This window comes from Electrona antarctica, assembly GCF_951216825.1.
Source record: "Electrona antarctica genome assembly, chromosome: 7".
Classification (NCBI taxonomy): domain Eukaryota; kingdom Metazoa; phylum Chordata; class Actinopteri; order Myctophiformes; family Myctophidae; genus Electrona; species Electrona antarctica.
In genome coordinates, this window is record NC_136812.1 from 36,935,776 (window position 1) to 36,958,440 (window position 22,665).

The window sequence follows — 22,665 nt, forward strand, 5'->3', positions numbered from 1 at the left end:
AAATACAAATATACATATCATACAAATTCACGTGCACAAATAGTTTTCGAACAGGTGGTTTATGCGTTTCTAAGACGTTCAATGGCACAAGACCTATAGATAGATCATAGACTGACAGGAGTGGAATATAGCATAAATATGGATGACACCACTATAACAAGAACCCTTATATAGCATCAAGTTCAACGATATATTTATGAATATTTTATCCATGACAATGTATATGTCAAAGGGCAACATTTATTCACAATTCACTCTTTTACAGATATTGGCTATAGGGCATACAATGTATTGACATCTCCAACATTTCCTATACTTTACGCAGCAGTCCATGGCCCTGAGGTTGCCCGACGTCTGAACCCCGAAGCAGGGAATAATATAAAGTAAGTGCCAGCAGTGGAAATTAAGTCTTTTCAGTTTGCTGTCATATGGGCGACACCTCTTTTTCTTCCGACGCGGAGGCCGGCGATAGAGACTCCTCGTCCTCTGACCGCGGGTAGTCTGTGTGGTTACTCGTGCACTTGCAACCGCCGTGCGCGCTCCGCTGGGTGCCCTTCCCCTCCTTCTTGTGCTTGACCCTGCGGTTCTGGAACCAGATCTTCACCTGCTTCTCAGACAGGCTCAAGTACGTGGCGATCTCGATTCGTCGTAACCTAGACAGGTACATGTTGGAAGAAAACTCCCTTTCCAGCTCCAGGAGTTGCGTGCTGGTGAAAGCCGTGCGCATCCGTTTGCCATTCTGGATGTGGCTGTTCTCGGAAGCGCCTGGAGGATAGAAACAGTTTTGAGGGGGGTGTTCTCATCAAGATCACAAGATTACGGTCCGTCGGTGATGTAATAGCACCAACAATCGCCGTGCGTAAAATGCGTAAAAAAATGACAGGTAGCATTTTTTAAGTAGGCCTATATGTATAGTGTATAATTAAAAAAGATGTTGTTTTAAGATTGAAGTAAAGTAAGTCATGCAGTGTATGATCTATTAAAGCCTGTGACAGAAACAGCGGACTTACCTATAGAGAGACAGTGGTATCTCCTGGGGTCTGTGACGCTGTAGGTGGGCGTGCAGACAGGTGTGTGATGTCCTGGGTGGGCCAGCGGAGACTGGTGGTGGTGGTGGTGGGCTATCCTGTGGCAGTACTGCGCCTCCGCGCCCGGAAACGGACTCTTCAGCATGGGATGAATGCCGCTGCGCGGAGAGTGAATGTGAGACGAGACGCACAGCGGACACACGCAGAAAGTTCCACTTTTCCTGGACGGACACCCCGGCGCCGTGACGGTCATGACGCTGGGAGAGTGCATGCTGATGGGGATGAGGAAGTCTTGGTGATGTGCGGGGTGGTGCTCCACCGGCCCGGCGGGTCGCACCGTGTCCTTGATGATCAAAGAGTCAACGTAGAAGGACCTCGACATGGCTGCGCAGATTATTAGTGGTCGATCCTGATTCCTTGCGCAAGATGATCGCACTTTCTCATCTGAACCCCTCGGGATCTCAAAAGGTGCTTATGTTTGATGGTTCAACAAAAGGGACCCAGAAGAGGGCTGGCCCTGGCAGCGTCACCCACGTGTGCACCCGGCTTCATCGGTTTATGCTGCAAGTGGCCCACAACCACGTGATGATGTCTCCCGAACTGCCAAACACAATTTGTAGAAGTTCTTGTTTTGTTTTTCAACGTTTTGAAAATGCTTGAGCACAAACAAAAGGGCTGAGCATTATCGGCGGATGATCGGATCAATAGCCTGCACACTTAAATGTTAAATGTGATATAAGTGGCCAATCATTTTGAAATAGCTTAATTATAATTGCAGCGTGATGGTATTAAGTATAAGCAAATAAACATAATGTATTGGCTTAACACATTCAGTTTTATTAAGTGAGAAATAAGACATGGGAAGCCTATACATATAAGAATATAATATATATGAATACACCTGAATTCATTAGATTTGATTGTTCCTCTCTTTATCTTTATTCAAAATTGATATTAATTAGAACACGCTTTATTTATTTATTTGTTTATTTATTTGTTTATTTATTTGTTTGTTTGTTTGTTTGTTTGTTTGTTTGTTACAAGTATATAACGTGTAGGCTATAGAACCGTATAAATCAAGGCAGATTTTGGATGGTGCATGGAGCTCTAGAGATCTATATGAAACTATACACACTTTTAGCCAAATTAGCCGTGGGGCTCAGAACTAATTGCCTAAACACACTTTGCGTCTGGTTGGGAAGATTTCGTGTCCAACAATTAAAGAATTATGGGACTGCTGCCGAGTCTGGGTTGTGCAGCTATTTGATAACGATTAGGATACAATTAGAAAGTGTTTATTAAAGCCAGACTGTGCCGGGTAAACAGGCAACTATTTCAGAAATGCGTTAATCCCTCATCTTGTGACAATAATTAGCGAGTTTGATCCCCGGACGGGTCACTGGTGGGTTTAGCTTTTGCTTTCATCTGCTAAGTAACGCCTCGAACCTCCAGACAAAGGAGTCGAGCACAGGTTTATGGTGCAAATATCAGGTGCACAACAATATCTCTTTGAATATTATGTCAAACACGACTAATTCCAACAAACAGGCAAGGAATTTATTTTGAAACGAATTAAGTTTCAAAGTTCAAACAAACAGTTTATTTTAGATTGGTTATAAGCTCATGCAATGATCCATTCTGAAGCTAATTTATTGGAGGGCAAAGCAGCTTGCTCATATTAATTTAATTGGCTAGTCTTTTGAAAGAGTCGCATTGTGACTTTATACATGCAGCTACATGACGACAACAACTGATACAAAAACAAACACGTCTGTCACGTAGATTGTAATTGTTATAATGTACTAAAGAGAGCACTGAGCAGGGTATGACACGAGAAGCGCACAGAGTTGTTATGGTACGGATAACCACTTAGAGAGAGAGAGAGAGAGAGAGCACAAGCCAGGCGGAATGATGCGTGGCGCGCGCCCTCATCACACCATCCCAGCTCTGATATTATTTTTCCATAATTCTGCACGATAAAATTTCATTGTCTATTAAGTAATCCCACAAATGAGATCCTTTATGAGGCTGTAATGAGGCCTAATTGCCAGGACTAGTGGAGCCACGTGGAAGGATTTAGGAGGCATTAAGCTGTCGGGTACTGAGCACAGGCTGTTACCTAGCCATTACTTTCATAATTCAAGGAGAAAATTAGTCCATTTAAGGGAAAGAAATCCTTTGATTCTCTTTATTCTGCTCGGGGTGACAGGACCGAGGTTTGTGTCCGCCTCGCTTAAGAGGCCGACGCAACAAATGGGGCCGTTTACAGCATGTCTCCCCCCGTTAGACGTCCGACGTGCAAAAAGAATGTCAAAAATCTATAAAGCTCTCTGTCAGGACGTCAGTTCTGCCTCACTCTCTCCATCTCTGTCTGTGTTGCGAAGGGGGTGCGCTGCCCGGAGTGATAGAAAGTTATAACGGGCCCACTAATAATAGTAGGCTACTTAAACATAGTCTAGCTACTACTCAATATAGGCCATATACAATCATCACGAAGGACAGTGATCACCTGTCATTAGGGGGATATTAAAAGCAAATCGTATAAGGTCAATTCAGCCCTTAGCCATGAGTTTGTTTTTCTCTCTCATTGGAAAACCATTAAACTTCACTCGTGTGTCTCCGCGCGCGTGCATGCGAGTTTGTGCGCGTCTGCATGCATGTTCGTGCGCCATGCATGCGTGTGCTCGGCAAAGTAGGCCTATGTGAGTTTGCAGAGATTGTGTGCGCGCGTGCGTGCGCGCGTTTGTGCGCACACGCCTCGAGCTGCACCCATGCAGGCAGTGGCAGAAAACACACAAACTTGTTAAAGTGTATGAGCAACCCCCTCTCATTCACGTCGCATCCCATGCCATATTATACCGTGAAGAAGTCCATTAATGTTTTGTTGAACAAGCGTCATTAAGTTGTATCAACGCCTTTTTACAAACGTGGCATTGTTGTGCAGGGCCAGCCCGCGCGGCCCATCTTGGCCAATACAGTGCATGATTTGGCCCTTTATTAGTTACCAGGCAACAGATCGTGAATACCAAAACTCAAAGGAAACACTCTGGTCCTCCATATAGTCCTCAATGGCGATGGGAAAATGAACAATGATCCTGCGGACAACATAATGCCACGCAATGACTTTTCATTAACAATTATCTGCTGCGTGTGAATAGCAGCTGCAGTGGCCACTCTCCATCTCGTGGTCCGCAGAGAAAAGAGGGCCCGAGAGAAAGAGCCCCGCCATGAATGGGATCCCGCAGGAGTCAGGGGTTCACGGCTCTCCCTGAATGTGGAATCTAATTTATATCTCAATGAATAATTAGATTTCTATGCAAAAATGAGTTTGAAATAATTACATCTTAAGGTAGCGTGACAACTTAGCCGGCCAAACAAAGGCGCGCGCTCCCCTTAAATGGCTCACACCAGAAGTTTATTCGCTCCCTGTCAGATTGAAGGACACAATATTGGCATTTCTTGAAATGTCACTAAAAAAAAAAAAAAGAAGAAGAAAAGACTGAAAACCCGATTTGTTCATGCAGCTGGACCCACATCTCTTTGAATAGCTTTCATATCTCTAGAGTGGAGATATGCAAGAAACCTCATCCACTTTAGCCATCCATACTGACATTCTGACAAATAGCAAAAACAGCACATCTACAAGCTTGGCAATTTCTGACATTTTTTGACAATAATATAATGACAAAATATCGGATGCCAGGTTGAAAGTGGTTTAAAAAAAACTTTCTCTGATTTTGAATGGATCACACTATTCTAGACAATAGTCTTCAGTCCTATAGAAAAGTAAAGTGACAGGCCCGGCCCTTGGAGCAGCCTGGCTGAACAAAGCCAGAGAGAGTCCTGTCCATGCACTATAGAGATGTCCTGTGCACCCCTCTAATTAGAGAGACGCTTCTCAGTCGCACAGAGAGCCACAGTCCAGACACTCCAGTCTGAAGTGTGCCCGTCCGCCAAGAGCTGTCTGGAGGTACACACACTCTACACACAAACATATATCCAGCACTTTGCGTCTGTGCTCGGCAGCGCGCACAATTAATGAGCGTAGAAAACGAGATAAACGGCGGCTGATAGTGAGGCTGTCATGCAGGCTGACTGCGGTACGAGTTCCCAGAGAAATCTCTTTATTGGGGTTTCTCGTTAGAGGGCCCTATTCTCTCCCCCCGTCTCTGTTGTTTCCAAAAGACTAAACAAGTGCCATTACAAGGCCAAAATAAGCTACAGAGAACAGAAGAGCCCTTATTTCAATCTCTTCTTGCTTGAGTTGTCAATCGGTCCCGAATTTCCGTCATGGTCTTATTAAGATGATAGTTCTTCTCTACTCCATCCTCATCGCAGCAATGATCAGTTGTTCCTGCTGAAGTTAAGCACTAGCTTGTTTTGCTCTCACTGACTGTTTCTTTTGTTTTTGTTTTAGACATCAAGATGATAATGGCTGGCCTTTTGCCTCAATGATCTTGGTCTAATGAGAGTGATGCATTGTAAAAGAGCATGGCAGCTATTAGCTAAAACTAAGTAGAACTTCTATGGAATTAAAGGGCCAAATCTACCTCTTATATAAGTCCTCACACTGTGTGCTAAAGGAACGTAACCTTTTTTCAACTCCATCTCCATACATGGGATCTCATTAATGCTCACAAGGGCGGTACCATTTCTGTACATGCTTCTCACAGGTGGATTGTGGATTTGACAATGTGCCTACCAGTGATTCAAACTAGTTTTAATGATGCAAGAACAATGGCTTCTATTTCAGCGTGCTAACTTTCCAGGAAGAGAAAGGCTGTAGTTTCCATTCGCTTGGAATCCCCACTGATGATGTCACTGGTAGACAGGTTTCAGAAACACATAGCGAGTGGAAGGAGTTGGTGTCATCTTATAATGACGACCAATTATATGAAGATAAGGTTGAAAATGGGTGAAGCCTTTTTAAACTGTAGACGTGACGATGGATGGAAACCCACCGGAACCCCCCACGGTGAGCCCACCCAAATAAGGCAACATTTCACTCCTATTGGAGAGGAGGTCTGTCGCTTACTAAGTCGAACGACTTCCTGTGAGAGGTGACAGGAAGCGTTTCAAAGGGTTGAGTGACAGTGCTCCCTCCACCCATATCTACCCCAGCAGAGCTCTGTTCCTCCGCTTAGAAGGGACTTGATATTGTAGCCGTTTTTCTCCCTTTGAAAGGTTTGAAATCCCTGGGATTGAGCTTGTGTGCTGGAGCGGAATCAGGCAGGAATGTGTGGCCAGGGCCATGTCTTTTGTCGCCAGGCGGGCAGGCGCTGAATAGACCCAGGGCTCCAATCTCTCTGCCCCCTGTTTATCAGACTCCAGAGAAGCAAACAAACCCACCGCTTCATCCTCCATATTTACATAATCCACTATCTTATACCTGCCAATCACTGGTTTCTTGTCTGTTGGAGTTGAGGCTTGCTTTCCTGGACAGACAGACACATATTCAAACCTGAATCTTCAGTGCATCTTCCGCTGAATTAAATCGTTCATACCAGACCAGCTGTAGACACTTTTAATGATTTGCATTAACATTTCATTCACTGGCACACTAAACAAAAATGGTGTTAAATCTGAGTGTTTTTTGTGCTATAACACCTATTTCCTTTGTCAAATAGTGTCAAATAGTGCTATATAAAATCACTAGAGGTGTCAAAAATAGAGTGTACTGTATGTGTGTGTGTGTGTGTGTGTGTGTGTGTGTGTGTGTGCGTGCGTGCGTGCGTGCGTGCGTGCGTGCGTGCGTGCGTGCGTGCGTGCGTGTGTGCGTGCGTGCGTGCGTGCGTGTGACATGTGTACGTGCGTCCATGTGTGTGTGTGAAAGGTCCCAATGTTTTGCCATTTCAAGAAAAGGATAGAGCATAAAAAAAAGAAAAAACAAGGAAAACAAATAACAAGAAGACACAATGCCACTATACAATGTTAATATAGCACCTCCTGTAGAGCACCGTAGAGTTTCCCTGCTCAATGTAGAGAATGTTTACAAGATGCTTCCTGCATCGATATTTAACAAACTGACACATGGCTCCCAAGATACACAGGGCTCTTTATTTCTAAATAAATAATAAGTCTTTATGATTTATTCTTCTTTCTGTGGAGCTTTTCCCTCTTGAGATGAAGTATTGATTTGGGAAGTGTCATGTACTGTGGGGTGTTTCATTAAGTTGATGTTCATCATTGCCACTTGGTCTCCCTCAAAGTGCTGCTGTCCCCATTTTAACAACAGTAGGTTGTCACACACGTCGCTAAATTGAGACTGTGTCCACGTTTCCCCTGGCTGCAGTGCAGCATTGCTGTAATGGTGCTGCGTTGGAAGAAATGTGACGTTTCTCCAACCCGGCTGTCAGGATCTCTTTTAGTTTCTTCCCCATGCTGGGCTCATTTGGACAATGAGGAATGCATCGATTTGATCTTTTCCTTGGCTTTTTCCCCTTCCTTTCTTCCATTTTTCCGCACAATTTAGTTGTCATGCCAATTCCCCCCATGTGTGTAGCCCCTGTCACTGCCAACGCCTATACTGTTTGTCTTGGGGAGAAGCTGTACCCAACCATGTCTCTTCCGATACATTCAGAGTTGTCAGCCTCTTCCCTAGTGAGGAGTTTCACTATTGCGTGCAGAGGAACATGCTATCTTTCCCAGTTCAGCTCAATGCTGAGCAGGCAGCCCAAACAACCTGTACGATTTGACCCTTCCCACCTGGCTTCAGCTCATGAACACGGCTAATTGTGCTCGTTGGAGGAGCGCCCAGCCAAGCCGCAGGCACCACAGAGGAATTGAAACCCAGTCTCCTCAAAGTTTACCCCTGTGACCCCTAGACAGTAGACACCCCCTTTGCCTGACTTTTTTGTGCCACCTCCCCTTCCCAAATTGCACGCACGCACGCACGCACGCACGCTCGCACGCACGCACGCACGCACGCACGCACGCACGCACGCACGCACGCACGCACACGCACGCACACACACACACACACACACACGCACGCACACACGCACGCACACACACGCACCCGACATCTTTAAAGCTGTTGGTATTTCGGCAGTCATTCATATTCATTGCTCAGTTCTGCTGCCAGCACAAGCCAACATAATTGAAATCCCCCCCTCTTACCCCACCCCACCCACCATTTTTACATAATGATGACCGTGTTCCATCCGGTAAAGTGCTTGCGATCCCTTCCCTGTTGCTCAGAAAGGATTATGAGCTCCATGCGTCTTAATAAGGCCAGAGGCTGCCTGTCTGCCCAGTCTTTCACTGCATGGCTATCTGGTGGAGCAGTGGTTAATAAGGCCAGAGGCTGCCTGTCTGCCCAGTCTTTCACTGCATGGCTATCTGGTGGAGCAGTGGTTAATAAGGCCAGAGGCTGCCTGTCTGCCCAGTCTTTCACTGCATGGCTATCTGGTGGAGCAGTGGTTAATAAGGCCAGAGGCTGCCTGTCTGCCCAGTCTTTCACTGCATGGCTATCTGGTGGAGCAGTGATTAATAAGGCCAGAGGCTGCCTGTCTGCCCAGTCTTTCACTGCATGGCTATCTGGTGGAGCAGTGATTAATAAGGCCAGAGGCTGCCTGTCTGTCCAGTCTTTCACTGCATGGCTATCTGGTGGAGCAGTGATTAATAAGGCCAGAGGCTGCCTGTCTGCCCAGTCTTTCACTGCATGGCTATCTGGTGGAGCAGTGATTCCCAACCTGTGGGCCATGGCCCACTGGCGAGCCCTGAGAATATTGCAAGTGAGCCCCAAATCATTGGCCAAACACTAAGACTTTTAGTCGGGTGCAATTATGGTTTGACCCTAAAAAAATTGCAACAGAAGGTTTCTCAACTGTTTTTTGTAGTATTATGTGTCCTTAATAACATACTAAAAGTTTACCAAAGTTTGACCATGCGAAAGGTCAGATTTTCAAGATGGCCGCCCCCAGTTCCATAAAAGGCCATTACTCCTTCATTATTCACGGTAGACAAGTCATTTTGGTGCCTAACCCCATGTTTTGGTGATCTAGGAATCCAATTAGCATATTTAAATTATAGTCAAGCAATTACAATTATATAATAAAGCAATTGGTTATAAGGTTATAACAGTGTAATAGGACATTTCTCCCTTTTCTATATGCCGTAATGCCCAGGATTGGTGAATTCATCACCTATACACATAATTCACATTCTGTTGAAGCTTTCAGGAGATTTATTTTGATTTGATTCCATACCAATAAGGAGTGCATTCATTATTAATGGTTGGTACTGTGACATTTGTAAAAGCATGGCTGCCAAGTGATAGACTGGGAATATTACACACATCTTGGAAGAAATTTCTTAACAAGAAATGTCTTCACTATTGTTTGTAAAGGTGTCTGGCAAAATAATAATAATCCAAGTCCCCTAGGGCAGTTGTTCCCAAACTGGGGGTCGGGACAAACATTGTGAAAATAGGCGATCTACAAGCTCAGTCTTTGCAGCAAACACACTTAGTAGGAACAAATGGCCACTTGTCTGGTCTATGGGGAAGATGGGACTCCTTAGTGGGGATACAGTGGAGAGAAAAGCCCCCTTATGGGCCCAGAGAGGGTGTTCAAGTCAGTACAGAGCTATCATAATGTATGTAGTTGGTGTATAGGCGCAGGGATGGTGGTGGAGTGTGGCACGGATAGGGTTCAGATGTACTTGTCACAGGCATCTTCTTATTCCCGAAACTGTACTAGTTTGGGGTTTAAGTGCAAAATGTATTTCACTGGTAACCACAAGGTTACCAGCTCGAACCCGGGCTCCCCCAGAGTTTCTGTCGAAGTGTCCTTGAGTAAGACTCTGAACCCCTAATTGCTCCTGATGTGCTGGTTGGTGCCTTGCATGGTTTCCGCCGCCATCGGTGTATGAATGTACATGTGAATGGGTGAATGTAATGCACAATCTATGTAAAGCGCCTTGGATAAAGGCGCTATATAAATGCACCATTTACCATTTTAGTTTGAAAGTCCTTTTGGGAAGAAGATATGAACCCAAATAATAGTCATCAACCTGTTTCAAAGGAGTGTTTTGATAATGTGGTTATTGAGAGACTTAGGTTCTGACAGCTCTGCACCAACCTCCATAATCACCCTCTTTGCACACTCCTACTGATTGCCTTCCTAATGTATTAAAAAGTTGTCCAAAAAATCCTGCCACCCTAATTAAAACACACGCACCCCGTTTATCCGGCTGCCTTTGTCCGCCTTCTCCTACCAAACCACACCGTTTGCCCACATCTCACCATGCATAACACCACCGGCATGCGTGTCCAGACATAACGCACTACTTTGCATCCATGCAACTGTCATAATTACTGTACAGTTTGCATTTGCATGAAAGACCATGTTATTGCGCAACATTTCACAGTGATGCAAATCACATCACATTTTAGGCCACACCCCATTCCACTGTGCGCGCACACACACACACACACACCGCAGCAGTATAGTATTGCACAGTACAGTATGGTATAGTATTGTACGGTACAGTACAGAACGGTATAGTATGGTACAGTACAGTACAGTCTGCTACAGTACAGCACAGTATGGTACAGTACCGAAAAGTATGGTACAGTACGGAAAAGTATGGTACAGTATTGCACAGTACAGTACCGTATGGTCCAATACAGTGTGTTGCAGTACAGTACAGTTAGTCCCCACTCTTTCCCCCCCCTCTCCACAGTATATTTGCACATACGTGAAATTTGTCCTCTGCATATATACCGGTATAACTACTAGGAGCAGTGAGCCCATAGAGTAATTAAGTCTTGCTCAGGGTCATACATTGACAAATTGCCGGAATCGAATTTGGGACAACCAAGCAGCATCAGTATTGAGATTTACTCAGTGAGGCATAGCTGATGATCTCATATTGATTGCGGTTATGCTTTAAGTTAAAAATCTTAACCCAGTTAATTCTGATAGTATAGCACCATCAACTTTTACCATAGAACTGATGAAAGTATACTGTCCTGATGGCACTGAAATGCAATTGCATCTTTTCTAATATCATATGATCCTCCACATTCAAATACCTTATCTGATCTACAATCAGATGTAAAATTGGAACAAAAATATAGTAGTTAGTATAAATACTCACGTATGTTGGAGATGTTGTACGGTACCACTACTTATTACACAGGATATCCAAGTATGATCCCTAACTGTGTATGACTAGAAACTCTTAAGGGACAGGAAACCAGCAGACACTTGCTCACAGTTTTGCTGGTTTCCTGTCTGAATGTCAGTCAGCCCAAAATGTATTTTTGCATGCGGATATACACCACCACAGTGAGAAACATTTTAGATTTCTCTAGGACTATTAGAACAAATAGAAATATTTGTATTTATAAAACAGGTATAATATACTGTTATTAAACAACTTTAAGAAAAATAAGTTTGACATAGAAAAACACGAATTCAGGACAAATTTAACAAACAACAAAAAAGATAGCATATAAGCATAGCAATTCAAAATACCCCAAAAGAGTCTTACATAATTTGTTGGTCTTTACTTTCAGGAAATGATTTGAGGTGACAGAGGCAGAAGACTCTCATCTGTGTGGGTATTACAATACATCAGAGTATAATGATGCATGCGTGCATGCGTGCAAAATAGTAGATTTTGAACAGTAATATGTGTCAAATCAACAGGTGTTTGCTGCAAACATGTAAAGACTGCATTAAATGCACAGAAAGATTAAAAGAAAAAAAATCCAGAATCCTCGATACCAGTTTAAAAATCCAGAATCCTCGATACCAGTTTAACAGATACGAGCATACAACAAAAAACACTGAATGAATCAGTGTTGATGTTGAGAAGCAGTATTCTGCACCACATACAGTATGTGGAACAAACTCCCAGAAAACTCTCAGTTCTTTTAAATCAAAGCTAAAGTCCTTTCTGTTTGCTGCTGCCTCATATATATATATATATATAATTTCTTCAGTAGGCTTACTGTAATTGTAATCTCTTTTTTGTATGTTTTCTTTTTACGGTACCATAAGATAAATGAAATGCAAATGAGATAAAACATACTACTGTACAATAAAAGGATACTAGTGCAATCCTACCGAATCAGCAGCCTACTTTTACGCTGTAAGGGGGGGGGGGGGGGGGGGGGGGGGAGAGACACATGCTCTGAACAGTGTACATTTCACAGAACAAGTGTACCTAAAAGCAGATCATGTATTTTGCAACACTGTTGTTGGATGTCAGTATGTCCAAGATATTTAATATTTCAATTCACCCACACAATATATTTCAAGCCCAGAGTGCTGTTATGCTACCTTCAGTCAAATTAAATCATGCCTATACGGATTTAATACTTTGCAATCCTTCAGTTCACATAAAACAAACTGTATTGGCATGACAGTGACAAGGTTCAAAGACATATACATGAAACGGATCGACCACATCCTGTAGCTCCGTGATCAGTTATAGTTTCCACCACCTTGTCACTCACTAACTTACTTTTCAAAACACTTGGAAGGAAATGGGGCTCATGCTACACTTTTACATTGATTTGTCCTCTGCTTTTACGCAACTCAACCTCATTTCAACAAGTCAGCTTAAGCGTGATGGTAAATGGAAAGCTGTTTGACCACGTTTGCACCACCACACTCACCACAGGCTCCCAGCAGGATGTGTGCTTTTGCCTCCATTATAAGATGCGTCAGAGCTTGTGTGAAAATAGGTACATACATACATACTGTAGGACCATTTTAACCACTCAAGCCATTAGATGATTATGAAATGATTTCGATATTGTATTGTTAAAAGGAGCTTTTGTTGCGGCAGAAGTTTGGGAGAAGACAAAACACTGCGACAAAAAAACTGCGACAGGACATTACGGTACAGTACAGTACAGTACAGTACAGTACAGTACAGTACAGTACAGTACAGTACAGTACAGTACAGTACAGTACAGTACAGTACAGTACAGTCTGCAACAGTACAGTCTGCAACAGTACAGTACAGTACAGTACAGTACAGTACAGTACAGTACAGTACAGTACAGTACAGTACAGTACAGTACAGTACAGTACAGTACAGTACAGTACAGTCTGCAACAGTACAGTCTGCAACAGTACAGTACAATATGGAACAATACAGTACAGTACAGTATGGAACAATACAGTGCAGTACAGTATGGAACAATACAGTACTGTATGGAACAATACAGTACAGTATGGAACAATACAGTACAGTACGGTATAGTACAGTACAGTATGGTACAGAACACTAATTATCTAAATGTATCTAGTTGGATTCCTAGACCCCAAAAACATAGGGTTAGACACAAAAAATACTTGTCTAGGGTGAATAATGAAGGAGTTATGCTATTTTAATGATTCCGGACGCCATCTTGGACGCCACCTTGAAAATAACACCTTTTGCATGGTCAAACTTTGGTAAACTTTTAGTATGTTATTAAGGACACCTACTACTACAAAAAACAGTTGAGAAACCTTCTGTTGCAATTTTTTTAGGGTAAGGTGCCTTTTTTTCATATATGCACTCGTCTATTTATTGATAACAAAACATTAATATAAAATAATTTATGAAAACAAAGTCAGGGTATTTAGTTTCCTTCTTGTGTTTTCATCGTGATACGAATACCGATAAATAGGAACTTATATATTAATGTCCATTGATCCAAGCCAGAACACCATTAATTGAATTGGTCATTAAAATAAATGTGCTCTGAAAATGTACACCCACCACTCTTAAAGGGAAACTTCACCCCACAATGTTCCCACAATGCTTTGGTGCACTGCTCCTCCTTTTGGATAGGGGGAGGGCTGTCTTACTGAGACAGCATGTATAGTCCAGGAAGTAAGTGAGCCCAGTGTCGATGACATCAGAGACATTGGGCTCACTGCTAAAATCTAAAATATCTAAAACCACATATTACACACATATAGACCCCCAAGAAAGTGTTCTAAATCTTCTAAACATCATTAACATATATATTTTTGCAAAAAGGGTGAAGTGTCCCTTTAAAGAGGGAGTGCCACAATTTTTGTATTTTTCCAGTTTTTCATGTGTCTATGAGGTAACAGTACTTCATTAGGAGTCGTTTTTATGTGCAATGGTGTATTAACTTTGTATTTAGGGTTTCTTCCTGGAGGCTGAACCCTTGACAGTCAAACGGGCCAATGAAATAAACAGTAATATAGTCATAGTGACATCACACTATCAGCCCCTCCCCTAACCCCTCCCCCTTTATCATACAGGCATTTAGCAGCCTCTAACTTTTTGTTCTTGCCTAATGTAAGTCGCTCTGGATTAAGAGCGTCTGCTAAATGCCTAAATTGTAAATTGTAAATTGTAAATTGTATACAACTACAGCTGTGGGTGCGGCTTCAGTTCAGGTGGATCACCACCCATCACCAGCCACCAGGCAAATCAGGCATACTTAATGAACTGGTGGGCGTGCCCACATAAAAACAACATTTTAACAAATACTGTACACTTTTTTGAAAAAATTATACCTCCTTATATAACAATAAGACCTGATGATCATGTTTTAGGGTGGAAAAAAATCACGGCACTCCATCTTTAACACGGCCGTTGTGTTAAGTGGTCAGATGGGTGGGCCGTGATCCAGAAGAGCTTGGAAAGCACTGTGCTAGAGAGAAGGAACTCAATTCTCATGCTTAATTCATACCCCATTGTACGATGATGTCGCTTGCCGAAAATAGCCCATCTACAAGAACACGTGCACAAACTGCACATCACAGATCTACAAGCTTCTGAGCTTGTAGATGCTATTTTAGGCTTCAGACTCCTCTGAGAAGCCCGGATATAAAAATCTGCATGCAAATCAAAACCTGTTGCACGGAATTCACCCCCGATGCTTTTATGCCAGTCATTGCTGATAAAATGTGTCATTAGTCACGATCAGAGGAGCAGCTGCTTCACTGTGTGACTTTGATGTGCTTACACAGTTCTGATACATTGTTGCTTGTCATCAGTGACTTTGCAGAATACAATTAGCACAATCCCGTTCAGTCTAAAGCTATAATCTCTCATGTTGGTGAAGCTCTGAAACCTTTGTGGATTTAGCCTGGCACGTCACCGAGGCCTGCTGGTTCTGCACCGCAGCCATCAGAGCTTTTTGATATGTTTACACTGAATAGATAGAAGTCATGCGTGCGTGCGTGCGTGTGCCCAGTCACTGCGTGCGTGCGTGTGTGCGTGCGTGCGTGCGTGTGTGCGTGCGATCACGTGCATGTGCGTGCGTGCATGTGCGCGTGTCACTTTCCGGAAACCCCTCCATAGTGGGTGGATTCATGGCATCACAAGGCATCATAGCATGTAAAGTCATGTAGTGTTTTTAAGCCCTGCAGAGCTTATTATACAACAGGGGCCTAATTGTGTGGCAGGCCGGTTTGGACATCACATGAAGCAGCTGGCCGCTGCAGCGTGGCAGAGGAGAACACGGCCCGGAGGACACAACTCTCTGGTCCGAGGCAGCCTCTAACTGTGCTGCTTCGTGACAGAGGAAGGTTCCACTCATGATAAATCACCATCATCCACATGAAGCAGGGGCGCTGCCAGGAACCCTGGGGCCTCCTGAAAACCTATCATCACTGGACCCCCCCCACCAAACCCAGCATTTATTACAGCGATTCAATCAATAGACCATCTTCGAGGGAGCCCCCGTCACGCCCAATAGGGCCCTCCGAACTTTTCACCCATATTTGGCGCCAACGTCAGGTATAGTTCACCCAGAAAAACAACGACCAAACCCCCCTGTCGGTCCGTCCCCCACTCTCGCATGAAAAGTTTCTAAAACGTGCTGAAAAGCATTGATAAAAAACAGTCTCATCCCCTATAGTTTCACAGAGGATGTTTTTTCTTTCTTTCTTTCTTAGCAGCGATGCCAACAATGGACACTCCATTCATCGGGTCCCCAATGTGCAACAGCCTCCTCTTTACTCGTAGAATTCTCTTTTGAGGTCAGGGCCAAGAGCTCCTGTCTGCATCGTCCTAGCAGTGTGCCAGCCAGATAAATGGAGAGCGTTTGTAAGGCGTCTGAGCTTTATGTGTTTGCACAGAGTCACAACTTTGCACGGGTGCAGCGAGTTTGGGGCGCGGGGTGTGTGTGTGTAATCTGTGTGTGTGTGTGTGTGGGGGGGGGGGGGGGGGGGAATTTGTATGCAGCCTGCAGTGTTCACCCCCCCACCCCACTCTCTCTGTCCTCTCACCTGCCTGCTGCAGTGAATCACGCAGCCATATCAACTGAAGCGTGCTGATGTGTCTGCACGTGCGAGAGCTTTAACTGCACCTGTCATGTGTGTTCCATGTGCGCATGTACTGCATGCATGTGGATACACACACGCGTGCACGTGTGCACGCACAAATGCACATGCACGCACACACACATATGAAAAAGCGCGCGCACACACACACAAAACAAAGACCCCTTGAAAACGAGGTGATGCTGCATCTCAAGGGGCTTATCCACTAAATACATTTCAAATAAATAAATAAATAAACAAACAAACAAACAAACAAACAAACAAACAAACAAACAAACAAACAAATAAATAAATAAATAAATAAATAAATAAATAAATAAATAAATAAATAAATAAATAAATAAATAAATAAATAAATAAATAAATAAATAAATAAATAAATAAATAAATAAATAAATATTATCAGATACAACGTGTGGTCAATTTAATGTTTTAGCAATTAGTGTGGAAGTTTACTTATAATTATCCATTCAGGTTCTATTTCTACTTTCTACCTGGCTAAAGGGAAAAAAGAAAGAAAGAAAAGAATAAAAACCGGCCAATTGCAACACATTATATGAGCTTGCAGATTGGCTATTTTTGCTATTCATGGAAGAAGTATATAGGGCTTAAGTATCTGAGCGAGCATCCAGAAGATCAGTGCAATTGTCTGGTTGATCTATTTGCTTAAATGTTCATCATACATACATGGCCACTCTTTCAAGTGTGAGTCTGTGTGTTATTGTCACGAATGTCTGTACGTGTCCGAATGTCAATCTGAGGAGCACGCCTGCCTGTTCATGTGACTGTGTGTGCAAGTGTGTGTGTGTGTGTGTGCGTCTGCACTAGTCATGACAGTACACAGGAGATGGAAACGTAGGTAGCTGGGTGTCAAATAGGAGGTCTGCAGATGCCTTGTCCGAGCAGAGAGCCGCAAGGTCCCTCCCTTTGACAGAGTATCCATTCAGAGTCAATGAGCTGCATGGGTCAAAGCCTGCGCGTCAGGCTGCAGCTCGGCCTAGCGCTGGGGCGGTCCAATAGGTCAGGCCTATTCACATGGCGCTGTCATGCAAATGAACCCACCCACGCTTAAACAACTCTCGGAATTTTTATGTCTGCTCTCTGGCCCCCTCCTCTTTTTTTTCTTCCTATTTTGCCCCCTTTTTTGCCTCCCCCCTCGCCTCTCGCCCTCTCCAAAATCTCTATCCCCATGCTTTCACAAAGTCATTGACGAGGCATTCAAAGCCTTTTAAATTGGCTAGCTTCATTGTGCTCCCTGGCAAAAAAGAGGGGGAGAGGCAGAGAGTGAGAGAGGGAGAGAGAAAAAAGAAAGAGGAGTGGGCCTAAATATACTCCGAGACTGAAAGTAGTTAGATCATGTTCTTTTCATGGTCCGATTAGAATCAAATCGATCCCCGCCTCCCACCCGCCCCTCCCTGACACTCTAAGCCTTGAAGAGGAGCGGCTGAACAAAGATATCTTGGCTGGGACGGGACGGGCGGGGGGACAAAAAAGACAGAAGCTGAATGCTAAACATGCTCTCGAAGAGTCCCATTTTCTGAAGTCCCACCACTCCCACCTCCACCCAAGCCCCAAGAGAGTACATTCCCTTTTTTTCCTCCCTTTTTTGTGCTCTTTAACTGCACTTCTGAAGAAAAGATATGGCCACATCGATGATGCGGCTTGTGTTATCTACATACATTTGAAAGACAATGAAGTGGCCTTTTCTCTTTTTTTGTACGGTAAGGGTTACGGCACTTTATTGAGAAGAAGAGTCTGTTGACCGAGGGCTTCTTTTTGTGCGAGGCCTAGACGTTTTGTTGGCTGATTGGTTGGGTATACAGTGTTATACGAGTAGCTCCTATCTCTGCTTCACAGAGATGCCTTGAAGTGGGTGTTTGAAGCGACGAGGGCCTGGCCGTATACCCATGGAGCAGAGCTTCTCCAACATATTCATGTCAAGTAGTCCTATCTGAAAAGAGCTTATGCCATGGACACCCATAAGAGGAAAAACTGAGTTAATTTTCTTCCCCGCATATAGTTTCAAGGTCTTTCAAAATGTTTCGGAAATAGTAGATCTACAAGCTCAAAACGATCGATTAGTTGAACCACTTTGAAGTGGTTATACTGATTATGATGCAATATTGACTCATTTTGCACAGGGACCCCCTGGAACCCACTCAAGGACGCATGGGGGTCCCACTATGAGAACCAATGCCCTGGAGGGGGAGGCTGTGTTTGAGGGCCATCACCACCGCAGAGAGGCGAGGTGAGCGGGAGGAGGAGAGTTGAACTTGGTGACACCCTGTGGTCTGCACCTGCAGCTGAAGCCACTCCTTTCATCAAGCTGCCATAACTCTGTCTGTTTCATGCATCTTCCTCCTTCAGCTAATGGAATGGGTTCAGGTCTGAGCCAAGTCTCCTGAGGAGTCGCGTCTGAAGGCCGTCCTGGACACGGGTCTCCGGACGTAAAAACAAACAACGTCTTCAGTAAGCACTGCAGCTGCAGGCCCTGTTTAACAACGTTCAGCAATTGTATAACATTTTCTAAACGGATCAAAAATCTTCTAAAATGTCCAAAAATCTTCAAAGATGATCGAAAATAGCAAGAATAGCTCAACGCATTGTGAGCTTGCAGGCTATTTTCACTACATGTCATTATCGTACTCTATGTCGATGTATAAAACAGGGCGGTGTCATCAAATAGCATCAACTTATGCTATAGTTAATAATTGTCTCTCATTAATACAATATATTCTGTATTATGCCACTCCATCTGTTTAGAGCGTCCAAACAGTCAAAATGCAAACTCATTGTGTTTTAGCAAATTATCTTTAATACTGGCATCAATACACATAATCAGATATACTCTAGCCATATTGTATAGAACTGAGATTCCAATTGTATAAATCTAAAACAATGTATTTATTTTCAATCTCAAATGCTGGGAATTAATTTCTTGTACAACCTTTATTTAGACTGTTTTATAATGTTGTGGTGGTCTTTATAAGCTATAGGTGACCACCACAACCCGACACCATCCTTGGGGCTGCAAGTTTTCCATTTACCTTTGTTTTTGTTTTTTAAGAAAAACTCTTATTTGATTTGAAAATAAAATAAAAATCGGAATCTAATAATGTAAGATATACCGTATTTTTGGGGGTGATATGGTTTTAGTTTTCAGACTAGGAAAAAAATACCACCCAACTATTCCGCAGTGTAACTCGCTCCAATGATTGCCTTCTGGTCCCTTTTGCCAACTCTGAACTTGGAAAGGCTGCTTTCAGCATTGGTGCACCTGATTCGTGGAATCTCTTGCAACAAGAACTTACATTTAAAACCCTGGCATCAATTGGTCATTTTAGGAATATACTACCGTCCATTAACTGTATGTTGCTGTTTTAACTGATTGCTAAATATGTAACTGTTTTAACGGATTGTTGTAACTAATTGTTGTTGTATTACTGTTTTTCTATTGTTTATATGTACCGGCATGTAATCTCGGCATCATTGTAAATGCTCCCTCAATGATCTCTCCGAGAATTTAAATAAAGATTGAATGAATGAATTTCTATTCAAAATCATATCAATGGATTAAAATATAACATTTTGGTGTTCTGGTGTTGTTAAATAAATCTGTTCTCAAAACAATGTTTGAGAGGGTGTTTCTATTGATGTCTCTAGTCTCGACTAGTAGTCTGTGTGTGTGTGTGTGTGTGTGTGTGTGTGTGTGTGTGTGTGTGTGTGTGTGTGTGTGTGTGTGTGTGCGCGCGCGCGCGCGCATGCGCGCAACAGGGCTATAGGTTGAATTTGTGTGGATGTTCTTGTAAAGGGGTGGTCAAATATTGACTGCGGCCTTGACCTTCTTCACGGCATTGTCACTACAATGGTGATAATATAGGCTAATATGACACATGTAGGTATCTGGCAGAATATAAAGTCACAATATGAACTCTGTTGAGGCAGTATTGCTTTGTTTAAAACACTATATGGGTTTCTTCATTTCAAATCATATAGGCCTATATATTTATTTATTTTGGTTTCTTTGGTTTACTCTTACATCTACTGTACACAAGACGGTAACTATAAAGGAACCTTGCACTTGCCGTGTACTGCTCACAGGTTGGGTGATGAATGATGGGCCCATGAACGGGTGAATCAGAATTAAGGTTTAAACAAACTTTCTTTGGATTTAACACTGGTTCATCTACAAGCCTGTAAGCTTGTAGATCAGCTATTTTGGGCATAACCTTCAGAATCAGTGGCCATTTGTTGTTCCAGTGCTATACCAGCATGCAGGGTTAGACTGGCATATCAGAACAGCTACAGTAGGATGCAGACCCAGTCAGTTGTTTGTGTTGTGAATCCTGAGAGAGGCCAAATGCACTCTAGATTTGGAGACCACCCTGCAACTATACCCCCATGCCTCTCTATGTCTCTCGCTCTCTCTCTGACTCACTCCCACCTCATCCCTTCATTCCCTCTCTATTCATTTTGCAGCTGCAGTCCTGTGCCCCTCTCTCTCATACAAAGTTTCTCTCTCCATCTCTCTCTCTCTCTCTCTCTCTCTCTCTCTCTCTCTCTCTCTCCCTCTCATTTGTCCCTCCAGAAGATGGATGGTGAATCCCCTGCAATGGGCTCCACAATGGGCCGTGCCACAAGGTGAGCAGCCTCAGCCGCATAAGGCCCAGCGCTGCCTGGGTCCTTTTAGCGCCTGCTAGCTCCTTGCCTGCCCTGTGTGTGTGTGTGTGTGTGTGTGTGTGTGTGTGTGTGTGTGTGTGTGTGTGTGTGTGTGCGCGCGCGTGCGTGCGTGTGTACGGGGGGGTCCGAGCGGCACAGTATGGCAACAGATGCTTTTGTTCGGCCAAAAGTCTGAAAGGGGCCATGGGGCGGGGGGGCTTAGCGGTGTCAGAGTCATTTTTCTCCCCTTTTTCTCTCTCCCTCTCCCTCCCGCGCGCCCCCTCCCCAGCTGTGCCTGCCGCGGCGACGGAGCAAGAGGAAATGTGAGGGCAACGGCGTGATGGAATACGTAAGTGGGGCGCGCGGTTTTGGCCTGTTTTGTGGGCGACTCCATTAAAGGGTCGTTTATCTGGCCTGTGATCCCATTGTCCCGGGCCTTCTTTATCGGCCCCGGTGTGTCAGGGGGACGTAATTGGCCGATTGGCCACGGTCCGCGCATGCTGAGGTGATTTATAAAGCTGTGAATGGGGCTGACTCCTCTCCGGGCAAGCGCTTCCCCTCTTCCCACATAGGAGACACGGCGCTGCGGAATAACGCTGAATAAATGCCCAAGAAACGTGAAAAGGATGAAACGTCCCCAAAGCTTCTTTGTGCCGGGTGTGAAATCAGAGGCGTGAATAAAAAAAGGGCTGCTGTGGAATCACCCTTTCTCCGTCCCCCTTGTCGTCTATTTTTTCCCACCTTTCTACTCCGTCAGACCTTCTCGTGTCACCTCTCTTTAGAATCTATTCTGTTGTTGTCTGTTGCTCGGCCCCACCTCTCTCTCTCTCTCTGCCTCTTTTCTCTATTTACATATTTTCGATATTCTTAAGCGCATGATAGTTTGTTGCACCATGTTGTCGCGCACAAACAAATAGCAGATCTACAAGCTCACAAATCGTCACATGCATGCAGCTGTTTTTGGTGCGTGACCCCGGGACACAACAAAGTATAAATCTGGCATTACTTTCCATATAACGAACAAGAAAGGGGCGGGAGCAGCTGAAATAATAAGCTGGCCATTGGCCACACTTAGCCTACAGTATTTGTTGTTTCTTGTATAACTCAAGGTACTTTTTTTACAGTGTAGCAGGGCAGTTAACGGTTCTCCTATGTGCTATATTCAAACGTGTGCAAAACAGACGACTTCAGCTGTGGGTACTGTGAATTAATTCGTGCTCTCATGCATGTACCGGTAGATTGCTGATGGTCAGCCGTGGTTGTGGGCAGGATCGTGCGTACACGTCTCATATCGTACCGTACTGTACTGTATAACTGTGACACGTCTGTCACAACTATTACACAATCGCCTGATCACAAATATTTGAGATAATCGCATATATTTGACATATTTATCATCAATCAGCGTTTCCATTCATCGTTATAAACTCAAAGCAGTGTTGTGAGATTGTAGGTTGGCTATTTCAGAAAAAAAATTATTCAATATATCCACAGTACATTATTTATTTTGGTTATTGGCACATCAGGCATTTCTCTTTATCTTCGCAATTGCCATGGTTACAAAGCCTAAAATGTCATTTTAGTTCCCACATTCAATGCCAAAAATACAATTAAATTAATCGCAATTATATGTATGACAATTATTGGTCCACTAAAATGTGATGATGACAGCCCTATAGGTCTCCTATGTGTGTGTGTGTGGG

General features: G+C 43.7%; 1 protein-coding gene across 1 annotated transcript; it reads right to left on the reverse strand.

The window, feature by feature from the left end:
* Nucleotides 1-424: 424 nt before the first annotated feature.
* Nucleotides 425-1,410, reverse strand: gsx2 (GS homeobox 2; the record flags this gene model as incomplete). Its single annotated transcript, XM_079505158.1, has 2 exons — nt 425-765; nt 1,011-1,410. The coding sequence occupies 2 exons, from the start codon at nt 1,408-1,410 to the stop codon at nt 425-427; spliced, it is 741 nt and encodes a 246-aa protein (XP_079361284.1).
* Between the last annotated feature and the right edge of the window lie 21,255 nt (nt 1,411-22,665).